Source organism: Tachypleus tridentatus, chromosome 6 (assembly GCF_004210375.1).
Source record: "Tachypleus tridentatus isolate NWPU-2018 chromosome 6, ASM421037v1, whole genome shotgun sequence".
In the NCBI taxonomy this organism is placed as follows: domain Eukaryota; kingdom Metazoa; phylum Arthropoda; class Merostomata; order Xiphosura; family Limulidae; genus Tachypleus; species Tachypleus tridentatus.
This window is the reverse complement of record NC_134830.1, coordinates 62,965,862-62,981,368: the sequence shown is the minus strand read 5'-3', so window position 1 is coordinate 62,981,368 and position 15,507 is coordinate 62,965,862. Positions and strand designations below refer to the sequence as shown.

At 34.0% G+C, this 15,507-nt stretch overlaps 1 protein-coding gene across 11 annotated transcripts in view; it reads left to right on the top strand.

Moving 5' to 3' along the window:
* Positions 1 to 15,170, top strand: part of LOC143252678 (uncharacterized) — an 85,734-nt gene extending 70,564 nt beyond the window's left edge. For 6 of the 11 annotated variants that reach the window (XM_076505190.1, XM_076505196.1, XM_076505192.1 and 3 more), the window contains 2 exons: positions 10,995 to 11,880; positions 13,763 to 15,170. In XM_076505190.1, the coding sequence (XP_076361305.1) occupies positions 10,995 to 11,880; positions 13,763 to 14,159 (1,283 nt within the window). In that variant the 3' untranslated portion in view covers positions 14,160 to 15,170. Of the gene's footprint in view, positions 1 to 2,144; positions 2,384 to 4,042; positions 4,071 to 10,994; positions 11,881 to 13,762 lie in introns of those variants that run through there. The other 5 variants (XM_076505188.1, XM_076505186.1, XM_076505189.1 and 2 more) reach the window with 2 other exon arrangements.
* Positions 15,171 to 15,507: the final 337 nt, after the last annotated feature.

Below are 15,507 nucleotides of genomic sequence, written 5' to 3'. Positions count from 1 at the left end.
TGATATGATGTACATGCGTTCATTTTGTGGTGATATGATGTACATGCGTTCATTTTGTGGTGATATGATGTACATGTGTTCATTTTGTGGTGATATGATATACATGCGTTCATTTTATGATGATATGATGTACATGCGTTCATTTTGTGGTGATATGATGTACATGCGTTCATTTTGTGGGGATATGATATACATGCGTTCATTTTATGATGATATGATGTACATGCGTTCATTTTGTGGTGATATGATGTACATGCGTTCATTTTGTGGTGATATGATGTACATGCGTTCAATTTGTGGTGATATGATGTGCATGCGTTCAATTTGTGGTGATATGATATACATGCGTTCATTTTATGCAATCTGTAATTTTTTAAAGTATTTCTTAAATCATAGTGTACCTTATTTAAAATATCAACCTTCCAAAACGAATGCCTTGGAAAGAGGTTGTTCGCGTTTTGTAAGGTCGGAAATTTATCAGAGATTCACAAACTTTCGGAGAAATAAAAAACTTTTCTAAACAATTAAAATTGTTACAAACTGTCCTAAGTGGAATTGTTAGGAACATACACTTAAGGAAAAAAAAATCGAAATCTAGCAAAGGTTGAATTAAAACCTGTGATACTGAGCCAAGACCTCAATACCGGGCAATATTACCTTCATTCTCATGTTACTTAAATTTTTGTAGAATTCCATGGCTTCAGACAATGATTGATTCAGTTTGTGTAAACGAGAGATATGTATTTTTAAAAATATCGATAAGCATGTATATTGAATCAGCCAGCTTACTGGACAGGTCCTGTTGATAAACGACCTTAGGCGATCGTGACTTATTAGCTAAAGGTGGGATGTGATCGTGTTATCTTCGTGGCGCCTTTTCTTCGGTCGTTTGTTGCCGAAGTTTAAGGTTAATCACCACAGCGCATTCTACGTAAACGTAGATGTGATTATCGGAATTAACTTTTAACAGTGCGTTAAGCCTACACATAGAACATTGCTATATAAAAACAGAGGACGAGAATTGTTATGAAAAATTCTGTGTTCACAGCGATGCGGAAATAAGTTTTATTTCTACGCTGTGATATTCTGTGATACACAGTGCGATTTATTTACTTTTATAACGACTCAGTAATATTCTGTGGTATTGTTTTTGCATATCATATAATGCTTTCTATTATTTCAAATTAAGAGCACACCAGGAGAACTAACCTTTATATCACTGGATAATATCACTAATACGAGCAGTCGCTTACTTTTGTAATATGCCACATAAGAAATACTTTCTTCCATCAACAGAAGACGTTGTAGTGAACCCAAAAAAACTAAGTTTAATGTTCTTGATTTTTGAAAACTTCAGTTTAGGTTTTTCTACAAATTCATAAATTACACTACTAAGATTAGGCTAAAGCTGGAAATGGACATTACCAACATATACTCGTTCTACAATATTTCACAAAAAAATAATTGACAAATCATCCTGTAAACTTTACTTATAATGATATGTTTCTTATGAAAATTACCACATTTAGTTAAATTTGATGTCTGATTATCAATGAATGTTCACATATGTTTTAAATGTTGGTAGATTAAGATAAGCCTGTGTGTAAGGAATTGGCACATCAGTTGTAGTTAAAAATAAATTACATTTAACATGTCAAGACTATGTATTCCATTATTATATCAATCCTTTTCGCGGAAAGTTTCCCATGATTCATAGCTTTTTTTATTCAAGCCGAATATGTCATTTGTCTTCTTTTTTTTTATATATCATGCCTTCAACCGTATTTTCTAATCTATTCAGTGTATTTAGAATTTTCCTTTCTCAGACTCGTTCTTTATTTGCTGATGGTACTTGAGTAACATAACGATACAGATTAAATGTGAGAAGTATCGGAAAATTATGATAAATTGAGTGAAGTACAAAGAACATGAAACAAGTTCGGAAAATTATATGATGTCTCAGTATTACCTGTGTCGATATTTATGTTGAAAAAAAATCGAAACTTTTTTTTCCAAAATTAAATACTGTCTGCAACTGCGTAGGTAAAATGAATGTTGTTCGACTGTTCGCGTATTAAAAAATGTCAACAAGCAGAAGAAAATTAGTAAATGATTATTTGTTTGTTTTTGAATTTCGCGTAAAGCTACACGAGGGCTATCTGCGTTAGCCGTCCCTAACTTAACAGTGTATAAATAGAGGGAAGGCAGCTAGACACCAGCACCGATCACCAACTCTTGGGCTACTCTTTTACCAACGAATAGTGGGATTGACTGTATCATTATAACGACCCCACGGCGAAAGGGCGAGAATGTATGGTGCACCGTGGATTCGAACCCGCGACCCTCAGATTACGAGTCGAACGCCCTAACCACCTGACCATGTGTAAGTGATTGAGCTCTTCAGAAACTATTGCAACCCGTAGGTTTATTTTTTCTTGTATTTCAACATTCTTGTTTTCTAAAGTTATATATACATGTACAACATATAAATATTTCTTTTTTTTTAGATCCAGGCTTGGCATAATCCATTGGCTAAAGTGCTGAAACTGTGAAGGTATCATGTTCGCGACCCTTCATCGTAAAAACATTCCTTCACATTTTAAGACGGTGGGGGTGCTATAAACGTTAACGTCTAATCTCATTAGCAGGTCGGATAATTTTTTTTCTTTTTAAGTGCAACGCTACATAAGGGACTATCTGCGCCGTGCTTACCACGGAAATCAAAGCCCTGCTTTTAACGTTATAAGTCTTCAGATTTACCGCTGAACCACCAGAGGGCAGTGTGACAAAAGTAGCCCAAGAATTGGCGATGGGTGCTTTCCTTCTAATCTGTTAATTTAAATTAGGGATGGCTATGGACAGGCTGGCTCTATGCAACTTTGAGCAAAATTCTGGAATAAATTGTTTTTTTGGAAATGTATATTTCAAAATTATTGTTATTTATTACTATTAGAAAAAAATCGTCTGCTAGAATTCCAAACAAAGCTATCATCAAATTACCGTGTTTGTGTAGTTATTACAGTGGTAAAAGGAAATGTTTCCTATGCTAAAATTCGAGGCGGTATAAAATAAAGATGTGTACATATATATATATATATATATATGAATAAATATATAGACTAATGATAGATGATAAAAATTCATTAACGAAAACATTAAATATTGTTTCAAATGCTTATTAACAAGAATCAACAACAACGTTCTTTGCATAACAGTTATTTGACTGTCTTTGGTAGAAGTGCGATAATTCAAGTTTTTTTTTTTTCATTTCCTAGACCCAGGTTCAAACCTGATTCTCGGATCCAAAGGTTAAACTTTTAATAAGAATGTAATTACTTCATAGATGTTGAATGGCTAGATATCGTATGACTGAACTAGCATTATACGTGATGGCGTCCAGTGAGCTTGTCAAGCGTGTTTTCTGTTCATCCGACAGTAGAAAGTATTTATGTTTTAGGCAAAAAAATTAACAAGAAAAGGCTACAAGTATGCAAGAAATATGCACTCTTTTAAACACACAATAATGAAGGAAAATTAACATACTCCTTGTTAGAATTGTCATCCTACATATATTGTTATTTTCCATCGTTGGCTAAATGACCTAAACAGTGTCGTTTTATCTTTAGCCAACTGCACTACTTTGGGAAATGTCGGGTTCCTATGTTCTTACACTTAGTCGTAATTATGCCTCTAAATCCAAAACACCTCTTGGCGGTGTGGCGAGTTGAACTATACTGATGCAGACTTTAATGTTCCCATTTATTCTTGTTTAAATTATGGTAATTTTGGTAGATGGTAACAGTGAAATTGGTCATATTTCTCAGCTGAAAACCATTATTTTGTATTATAATTATATAGAAATACCAATGAAGAAATTTTAGTAAATAGTGGAACCATTTTGTGCTGTTATCTTCCTATTGGTGCAGGGTATTTTCTGTTAATACTAAAAGGTACGGTACCAGGACAGGGGGAATAGTAAGGTTAGTGGCAATGAACCGAGTGATTTTGTTTCCCACATGCATTAGAATTGTTTTCCTGTCGTGGTTCGTAAAGGAACATGTTCCATCATGGTAAGGATCTTATACATATATATATATATTTCTGTACATACGTTATTGGTTTCAGAATGAAGTTTTTTCCGATGATTTTACGTCGTAGATGCTTTAATTTTGTTGTTATTATAAAAAGTTTTCGTAGAATACGCAGTTGTCAACAATACATTATAGAAAACATCATAGACATTACAAACTTTCCAAGCTGTCCATTACACCGCATATTTCAGTAAAATATTTCTGTAAATATCCTCATTCTTAGCAGAATATAAAATTTAGATAAGTGTTTGTTTAAATAACCTGCCTTCTGGTGGCTCAGAACTTATAATTCTAAAAATCTAATTTCGATATCCGCGGTAAGCAAAGTACAAATAGACCCTTGTAGTTAATAAACGAAACATACCACTCTTGGTAAATTGAATTATTTTAATAGACAATTTTGGAATTTATACAGTCTATTTGTGCCCTTAAACTTTCATTGTTTGCTGACACCGCTAACCTACGCATGAACATAATTAAAATTACTAGCTTTTGTGTATGCTAACAGACGAAGAGTTTTCCGAAATTTCGACTTTAAAGGTAAAGTCATGCATCTAACCAAATCGATCATTTTACTCGAGAATTTTAGTTTGCAAGTCTTAAAGCTCAGGACGATCTTTGCAGGTTTTATGGTCGCTTTTAAAAGTTATTTTATCTAATGCTATAAAATATGCTTTAGGGAAATATCATGGCGGAAGCTACTTCCAAAGAACAAAGAAAAAGGTACAATCTCAGTCTAAAATTAAAACTACATTAACATATGTAAATGTGTGTGTGTATCTATACATGAAACATAATAGGTCTAAACAGTCTAATTAAATAGTCTTTTGTAATTGTTTTAATTGTTTTTATATCTCAATGCTAGAAACGATTTCAAAATTACAACACTTTCAGTTTCATCTAATTATATGTACTTCACTAGATTTATTCAACGTATAATTTTAATACTTATTAATATATACTAAATTTCTTGTGTAACCACGTTGCTATTGTTAACATCATGTTTAAAGTCGTTGGTTGAAAGATGAAATTATTTCCTATATACATAACTGACAAAATTGTGAAAGTTCCCTCCAGTTAACAGACCTTTGAGTGAACAAAGATAGCGCACTTTTATATACATTAAAAGAGCAGGTAGCGCTTTATGTCTCAGTATTGACAATTTATAATTTAGATTAAATAGTAAGGACATCTCTGATGACATGCTCCCTCAATTTCAATCTTTATTGCATCTTATTTTATCATATTTTATCCTTGTTGTGTTAAAAGCTTACGAGATTGATGAACTGAAATAAACCATGCCATTTCAAATTTATCTGTTTTTTCTTTCAGAAGTAATACAGGAATAGTTACTCGTAGTAAGAGACATACCGTTACATTATAATCAACGATCATCTCCTACTGTATTGCTGCCCCTCGCTAGTACAGCGGTATGTCTCCGGATTTACAACACTAAAATTAGGCGTTCGATTCCCCTCGGTGGGCTCAGCAGATAGCCCGATGTGGCTGTGGTATAAGAAAAAAAAACATACACACACTATATTGCTAGTTTTGGTCAATTAAACTGGTAGACCTTAACGTTGAAAATATACCGTCTCCTCATATCAACCACAATTTCCTACTATACATACGAGTATATATATATATAATTCTGTAGTTTATATTAATTTAACTGGTAAACTTGAAAGTTAGAAACATACTGCTGTCTTCTAATCCAGTGGTTCCCAACCTTTTTTATGCCCCACACCCCTAAAAAAATTTAATATGTTCTCGCACCCCTCACAGAAATTATTTATTTAAGAATAAAGGTGAAGGTGGCCAAAACAAATGTTACCTTACACCCCCTGGAACGCTATCTTGCACCCCTGGTTGGGTACCACTGTTCTAATCAATCACCATATCCTATTACAGTGCGTTACTTTTTCAAATTAAACTGGTAGACAGCATTAAAAACATCACATACCGCTTTGTCGTAAACGAACGTTTCCTATAATACATCACTAACTATAAAAGACGTATTTCCTTTGTCACTCTTTCGAGAACACTTTCACTGTCTTTTTTTTGGTAATGCTCAACAATATGCGTCGTCTCTTAGCAACAAAACTATCACCTGATAGTTCTTAGGCCAACTTAGGTGCTTATGTTGAATGGTCAAATGTTGATTTGCTAGTAAGATTTGTTTTTATTCTTTATTTACCTGATAAGTTTGGTGATAAAACAGCAAAATAGTTTAATTTAGAAATTCTATGACATTGAGTTGTAGTGAAAAGCAAAATAAAACTTACCAAGTAATGTTTTAGCTACGCTTTACGTTATGTTTATATATTAAAGTAGACTAGAAATAGGCCTACCGTTATTAACTTTATAGAGTCACTGTTTAAAAGGTTTCAAATGGTAAATAAACGTTAATTAATAAATATTTGCTTGGTATTTCAACACATAAATTACTTATTTGGTGTTAAAAAATAAAGAAAAACAAAGGTTTATTACTACCAAATATCTTTTTTTTGTATAGTCGAAAAAGTAGAAAATTTGTGACAGAATGTCTGCATTATTTTTTCTATTATTTTCCTTGACCTAGAGTACATTAAAAAGGCTCAAGAGTGGTATTCAATTCTCTTTCTGAGTGCACCTGTACTTTTATTCACAATAACATTTCATTTTTCTACACAGTGTTTACTAAAAATGTAAAACTGATGAAATAAGAGAAGAGTAAGTGTATTTTGAAGGTACAGAAAAATTCATTTTAGTTGAAGTCTATAATTTTTGTTAACGATTCAGCAGTAATTTCCTATCACTTTTGATGGGTTTTTTTTATACAAGTGTATATAATTAAACTGTTAGATTTTAACGTTAAAAACACTAGCTAGTTCCTGCGGAAGGCTATTGGGCTTACTGTTTTTTTCTGGAATTCCCTGATTGTTTTATAACCATGTACTCACTCAATTTGACATTCAATAATGTTCACCATCCATGAAAAAGTGGATTTTATTGAAAGTGTTGTGTAAAAATGAGCTAGCATCACAGCATTACATCACAAAGCGGATTTTATTAAATTAAACAATTATCAATAGAAGTGCCTTACATTGCTGTTGCATCACATGATATTTTCACCAAAGAGAAACAACTTTTTTAAGTTTATTTTTTGATTGGTTTATATTTTAAACTTACTCGTTTATTTATAATTTTTATTGGTGAAATCTGAAAAAAAAAAATCAATTTTGTGGAAATTTCAGTTCCTCTATTTATTGCTAAGCTATAAAAATAGTACATACTTATGAAAATATTACCTACTTATGGTTGTTGATGGTAGGTGAGGTACTTTCTGAAATCCAAGTGTTGGACGTATACTTCGCAAGCTTTATTATGATAAATTGCCCAATTTCATGAGCTATCGTAGTTTGAAAAAGTGTTAGAACAAGATAATACTTTGTCATTCTTTAACTTTACTAGGCCCACTATAGAATGTAAATTTCAACACTATGGTAATGCTTCACTGATCCCTGTTGATAACTGGTTGAGTCAGATTTAGAATACGTGTCATTCTTAAGAATTCCCCTATACTTAAACAAAGAGAAAGTTAAAAGGGTTCTGCTTGAACGAACATACTGATCACTGTCGTAGTTTCCGAGATTCAGGTTTTAGGCGTATACATCACAAGCTCAGTTATAATAAATTGTACGATTACCACAAAGCTAACCCTAATCTCCTACCACAACGTGGTAAGCAAGTAACCCTGTTGTTAGAGAAATAATTGAGATTTGTAATTCATATGTTGAAATGCCAGTCCGGAAAATAGGTTGAACACCAACAGGAAGAGCGTTATAAACAGTAATAATGAACATAGAAACTTTTTATGTATGCTTCAGTATTTTGGAAATTTATGTCTGATTGTTTGTGTTTTTGCATTTTGCGAAAAGCTGCTCGATGGCTATCTGTGCTAGCCGTCTCTAATTTAGTAGTGTAAGACTAGAGAGTAGGCAGCTAGCCATCACCATCCACCGCCAACTTTTGGGCTATTTTTTTATCAAAGAATAGTGGGATTGACTGTCACTTTATAACGCCCCCACGGCTGAAAGGGTGAGCACATTTGGTCTGACGAGGATTCTGTCCGAAAGATGGAAATGAGGTTGTCAGAATGTTGTGTTTAAAAACATGAAATCCTTCTTAACACTGAGTTTTTCCCATAACCCTGAGGCATGTTTGCTTTTTTTGGTTTTAAACCATATATCCTTGGAAGTCCTTTTTACTGTCTAGATTCTAACAGTGAGCGAAATTTCTCACATATTATCACACAGAAAATAATAGCTAAAGTGTGAAATGTGTGAGTTTCCAGCTTGGACATAAAGTTAGGAGCTTAATCTTTGTATAACTTGCTGTGTACTTGAATTATAATAGTTTTTCGAACACTGTATTGCGCTTCTTATAACATTCGATACACGACAGATTATTGCAACATTTCTTGGTTTAAATAGGCTTAGTAAAACAGTGCAACTCTTATACTAGTCATGAGTATTTTGATCTAACAATTAGCGAATCCTTAATTTTTAACGTTTTTACCGAAGTCAACGTTGCAATTTTTAATTTAATTTATAAGAAAACTTTGCTGATGTCTGACATTATCAAATGCACTAACGTAGACAGGCTTTAATCACAGTAACACTACACAATGATTATAACACGTACTTTATGTAAGGTTTGGATAGTAAAGTACATATTACATACCAGAGTACATCTCTATCCTATAATATAAAAGATAGTCACCATATTAAATTACATGTTTAACATTAAATGTTTATGAGCATTGCCTACATATCCGTTAGAGTGTAGAGTGCATGTTTATGAAGAATTGTATTTAAAATTATAGAATTTTAAAAATATGTAACGTCTCTCAGCCCCTCATTCTTGGTGACGCCAAATGTCTCTTATTATTTGATTCGGTATGTCCAGGTGGTTAGGGCGCTCGACTCGCAACTGAGGGTTCGAATCCCCTTTGCACCAAACATGCTCGCCCTTTTATCCGTGGGAGCGTTATAATGTGACGGTCAATCCCACTATTCGTTGGTTAAAAGAGTAGCTCAAGTGTTGGCGATAGGTGGTGATGGCTAGCGCATATAGCGGGCCTTGCATGGCCAGGTGGTTAAGACACTCGATTCGTAATCTGAAAGTCGCGGGTTCGAATCTCCGTTGCACCAAACATGCTCGTCCTTTCAGCCATGTGGGCATTATAAAGTCACGGTTAATCCCACTATTCGTTGGTTAAAAGAGTAGCCCAACAGTTGGCGGTGGGTGGTGATGACTAGCTGACTTCCCTCTAGCCTTAGATTGCTAAATTAGGGACGGCTAGTGCAGGTATTCCTCGTGTTGCTTTGCTCGAAATTCGAAAAAGAAACAAACGAACACAACTATTTCACTTTATTTTTCAAATTGCAAGTACCATCTCGTCATCTTGTATCACGCTTTGCAGTTTAAGAACGCTGTGTAAACATTGGACATGAAAAAAGTCCTTACATTTGTTTAACCTACTATGTCGTAACTGAGCTTATAAAAAATGAAACTCTAAGTACTCTACTGAAATAAGTAAAACCGAACTAATAAAACGATACCAGCACTAACCGCCCTCCCCTGCAGGGCCGTAATCATTCTCATAGTCTATCCACCCTAGGAGATATTTGTCTAAATAACACCGTTAACATATTCTTGCTCTTGCGCTTATAAACCTTAAAAATTTTCTTTTCGGTCATTCATTATTTTCATCTTTAACATAATCGTCAGTAATGAGAACTATTTGACGAAAATATCTCATAAATGGTACCTAATTTAAAGAAAGAGCAATAACACTGAACAAGTGAATTATAAAGTTAAGAAGCACGTGCGACAGTATAGGATGTCTTAAGAAATATACAAATAGCCAGAGCGAAGCCTCGTCCTAGTTACTTAATGTCCTAATAGAAAATGTTTTAAGGTTTGGTTAGTCAATTGTTATTGAATATCTACCATGCGGTTGTTGGTTTTATAAGTCACTTTAGAAGGCTTTCGTCATTACGTTCTGAAGCTGGCTAATATCTGTGTTTAAAAAATGTATATATGTGCATGAGTTAATGTCTTTTTAACTGAGGTATCATATTTATAAAATACAGAAACGTTTCTTATTTGAAATGTACTAGTGTTTAATCTTGAAGAGTTATCATATTCAATATAGGTGTTTAGTATATAAGGTATAGAAAACGAAATAAAGTCTGATGACGTGTCTCGAAGTGGGTTAAAAGTTAACTAAATAAACACTGATTGCAAGATATTAACTTTATGTAAGCCTGTTGTCTTTAAGGTTATTGTTTTATTTTGTACGTTTGAAACAATAAACTGTCCACATTACGACTGTTAACAATACAAAGTGCGTCGTCGACATGTTTCTGCCAGTTTTATAAAGCCTATGAAATAATTTAATTTAAAGATTTGCTCGTTTAATGGATAAATTAAATATAGACGATGACACTGAAGAATTAGTAGCGTTTCTGTAACATTGCTAATAAATGACACATTTCGTGCCCCCTGGCGGCTAAGCAGTAAATCTGAGGACTTATAAAATTGTGTTTCGATACCGGCTCTGTGCAAAGTACTGTGAAGCTCTGTGTGAAACAACAAACAAAGAGATACTTTTAGAGAGTAAATCAGACAATTATAGTTTCATACGCCCTAAGAATGGTAAATTCAGTACAAGTTGGTCATTTTGTGGTTTTGTTTGGAAAGTTAGGGAATCATTTATCATTTGCTCAAAAACAATGGTTTCGTAAGCCTAAAGATTTATTTTTAGATTTGAATGGGATATTGTATCGAACAGAAGATTATGTTTGGTTTGTTTTTAAAGTTATTCTCAATTTATTTTTCATTTGTTCTCAACAGATGTCGCCTACCAGAAGACGCCATTAGCAGCAAGTATAAAATTCCCGAGTGCAGAAAGAAACAAGGTTCCTTCATCTGATTGCCTCATACTTAACTCACCTGGTTCCTTCTTCTCACACTACAAGACCAAACAAGTTCTTCCAGATTTAATGAATTCTTCAACAGTGAACACTCTTCCGCAGCCCATATATCCTCGACCCCAACTGCCCCTGGCCCCTCTTCCTCTTCTACCTGCGTACGCAATGGCTGGTTGTGGTCATCAGTTTAGTGCATATCCTTTCATTTTCGCTGCCCATTCTTTTGGGCAAACCCCCATTAAACCAGACTCAGTAAAAGGTGTAGAAGTTTCAGGTATGACATTAGAAAAAATATCCCAGAAACTCGTTAATGTAAACGCCCGACCAGTGGTATCTAATATTTTAGGTACTACCAAACACAAGGTTTCGAAATTTGACTTTTCTCGGTTGGCAGAATCTGCAACTACCAAAGACGACGAGATAGCTTGCAAGGAAACTTATAACTCCCAAAAGACAATGGTAGGAGTTGATAAAAATATATCTAAGGAAACTTATCACTCCCAGATTCCCTCAATCATTCAATCGACAGCTTCTCTTCCAGTCATAACAAGTCATTCATTTCCGTTTATGACACCTTATTACAGTATCGGACCGATTGGATTTGGAGCAGAGTTCTTCGAACGAAAAGGTCCTCGAGGTAGAGGGTCATCGAGACCGAAGAAAGAGTTTATCTGTAAATTCTGCCAGCGTCGCTTCACCAAGTCTTACAACCTGTTAATACACGAGAGAACACACACGGATGAACGACCTTACACTTGTGACATCTGTCATAAAGCTTTCCGTAGACAGGATCACCTACGCGATCACAGGTAAATTTTTATAATATTTATTTTTGTTTAAGTCATGCATAAGCATTAATCCGCATTTACCGGGTATATTCTACTGATATATAAGTACTGGTACGCACTTATAGGAAATATTCTATTGATATATAAGTATTAATACGCACTTATAGGAAATATTCTATTGATATATAAGCATTGATGCGCACTTATAGGAAATATATTGACATACAAGCATTAATACGCACTTATATGGAATATTCGATTGATATATAAACATTAACACGTACTTATAGGGGATATTATATTGATACAACTATTTATTAGGCGAAATGACACAGACAAATAAAATCAACGTTTGAAAGTTCAGTCTAGTTTGTTTGAATTTCCATTTACATTCTTCGTAATAAATAACATCTGTAAGTGATAAACATTTGCGTTTATACCTTAAAATAAATGTAACTTAATGGAAGGCTCAATCCCAGCAATACAAATGTAAATATAAAAAGATCGTAATCGAATCGTTCTTGTACGCATACATGTACTGTAATTGTTGAAGACATAAAAAGTTTTAATACATAACCTTACTGAGGTTTGTACAAGTTAATACATTAATTGTAACATTCGATTTACGGCAGGCCTGGCATGATCAGGTGGTTAAGGTGTTCGTCTTGTAATCTTAGGGTCGCAGGTTCGAATCCCCATTCGACCAAACATGCTTGCCATTTAAGCCGTGGGAGCGTTAGAAAGTCACGGTCAATGCCACTATTCGTTGGTAAAAGAGTAACCCAAGAGCTGCCTTTCCTCTAGTTTTACACCGCTAAATTAGGGACCGCTAGTGCAGATAGCCTTTGTGTAGCTTTGTGCGAAATTCAAAAACAAACAAATAAACAAACGATTTATGGCAACTGAAAAGTAGTCAAATGAATCAAAGATGATTTATAGCATTTGTTTTATAAACTAGAGTTCAGCGTCTTCTTTCACGAGTCTCGCCAACTTTGGTCGAAAAAATCCACTTGTGTTTTTGGAACAAATAATTTGACAAAGACTAGGAATGTAGCTTCGTCACTTTCTCGTGTATTCTTCTCAGTCCTATCAAATTTGTAATTTTTATAATTTAGCTAATATCCACGGTAATATATGTTTTACACTACTATTGGTCAACTTTAATTTAGCTAACATCCACGGTAATATATGTTTTACACTTCTATTGGTCAACTTCAATTTGGCTCATCCGCGTGCTCGACTGTTTCTCTCTTTACTAACAAAACCATGCTCTAAATATTGGACATATCGAGCTTGGTATGACAAATTCTATAAATAATACAGATTTGACGTAAATAGTAATATTCATAAACATTAGAATGCCCAAAGTTTTTGGTTACACTCTTCAAAAAATTAACTGTTTACAGTATTCTAAAGTAGAGTGTGTTGTTTTTATCAGATCAGCGAAGTTTTCGCGTCAGCAGCTTAACCGGTAGATAGGAAGTTGAGCTTAGGTTTTGGATTTACTGCCAGTACACATGAAAATATTTAGAAGTTTGTGATTATTGATTTGAAATAAAATATAAATAGAGATTCGATCATTCACAAACTGAATTAGTCCTAACCATTTTTACCTTTTTAAAATTATTGACTGTAAAATGTAAAGACCAATGTAAGTATGTACATGAGTTACAGCAAGATGTTCGTACTCATGAACTGAGATAGAAATAACATTTAGAAAAGCTTGATATAATTACTATAATTCTATTGCTGAAAAAATGTATTTATTTGAGAGACAGAAGGTAATGTTAGTGTTAATATAAATAAATTATTTAAAAATGCTTAGAATTATAAAATAAATCAGTAGCATGTCAGGTTCGGTTTATTTAAAAGCTATTTCCATTTTTATTCCGAAAATTCTTAGATATATTCATTCCAAAGAAAAGCCTTTCAAGTGCACCGAATGTGGAAAGGGCTTCTGTCAATCCCGGACCCTAGCCGTTCACAGGATACTTCACATGGAAGATTCACCGCACAAGTGTTCCACATGCGGCCGCAGCTTCAATCAGAGGAGCAACCTAAAGACCCATCTCCTCACCCACACCGACATCAAACCGTATACTTGCGGTTCCTGTAATAAGGTATTTCGGCGGAATTGCGACCTTAGGCGTCACATCTTAACTCACTCTCTTGGTATCCCTGATCAAACGGAAGATGTCCCTTCTCCACTAAACTCCAGTATTCCAGACACGGAACAAGGAGAAAGTTTGTCTGGAGATTCGGATTCTTACACGCACGACATAGTAGACGTGGAAAATTGAAACATTGGTTTCTGTACTGTGGTACCAATTCTATGAAAATATCACACACCAAGAATTCCTCTCGATTTCAACAGGGTGATGTGCAAAACATAATTCGATAAACATATACTGACATTCAGCAATAATCTGTTTTACATCTATTTGTGTATAATAAACACAACACAGCGTGTTAATAAAAATATTATTGTCACTTGACTTCATTAAAGTTATAATTGACTTTTCTATACAACATTCTTATATCTTGCAAGCTTTTTTTTACCGTTTTGCACTAAGTATTGAAGTCTATGTAGATATATATTTGAAAGAGGGCCTGTGTAATTAATTGAACCGTTTTATTCACAGAATTACTGTGCCAAAGATATTGTTAAATAAATGCTCTTATAAACTTGTATTTATCTCGGTATTTATTACCATGATTAAGTGTCTACCACCTTATTATATTTTGTTATTTTGTTTCGAAACGTGCTTTAACTTTGTTAATTTTCTACTTGTAATACAGTCCACAAAATAGGTCAGAAATGGCGTATCCAATAGTTTATTATTATCAAAATATTCTGATAAAACTCTTCAGTTCATTGTTTACTCGAAGGTAGATGTTTAGCTTAATCTGAATAGTTCAACCGACTTCTTCGATGCTTTGTTTACTGGACCGTAGGTGTTTAACTTAAGTCTGAATAAGTAAACGGCTACTTCAGGCCATCATTTTTATTATTGTAATAATCCACTAAAGCACGTCTTGATTAAATGGTGCAAATGAAACTGTGTTTTATATTAATTGTTAGATCGTACAGTTAAATATGGGGAAATTCTTTTTATTTAGAAATGATAATGATGTTTTTCGAATATTACCTCAAGGATCATCAGAAATTTGTACATATCTTTGTAACACACGACATGACTGAAAATGGCCTGATTTAAGCATTTTGTTATTGTCTTTGTTCGCTGACTTGTATCATACATTATGATATTTTGCAGAATAAACGCACTGCGTGAGCAGTGAGAAGAATGGCATTATATGTAATACTTTCTTTTGATCGTTCACAAGCACTGTGATAGTCTTACTCAAGCAACTTATAACAGTGGGGTTGGAGCTCAGTCAAGGAGGTCTGGGACATACCCCCCATAACATTAATATTATAATAATATTTACAGTTGCTACATAAGTCAAATATGTAATTCGTGTTGGATCCATGCTCTGGGTAGTTTGCTCACCATCATATTTTACCGTACATCTTGCGGGTATTTTTAAAAGTTGTGATGTGTTATCACGGAACACTGTAGTGTGTTGTGCAGCCAAAAGAACTGGCTGCAGGGCACATTGTATATTATTAACAGGGGTGATAGTTTA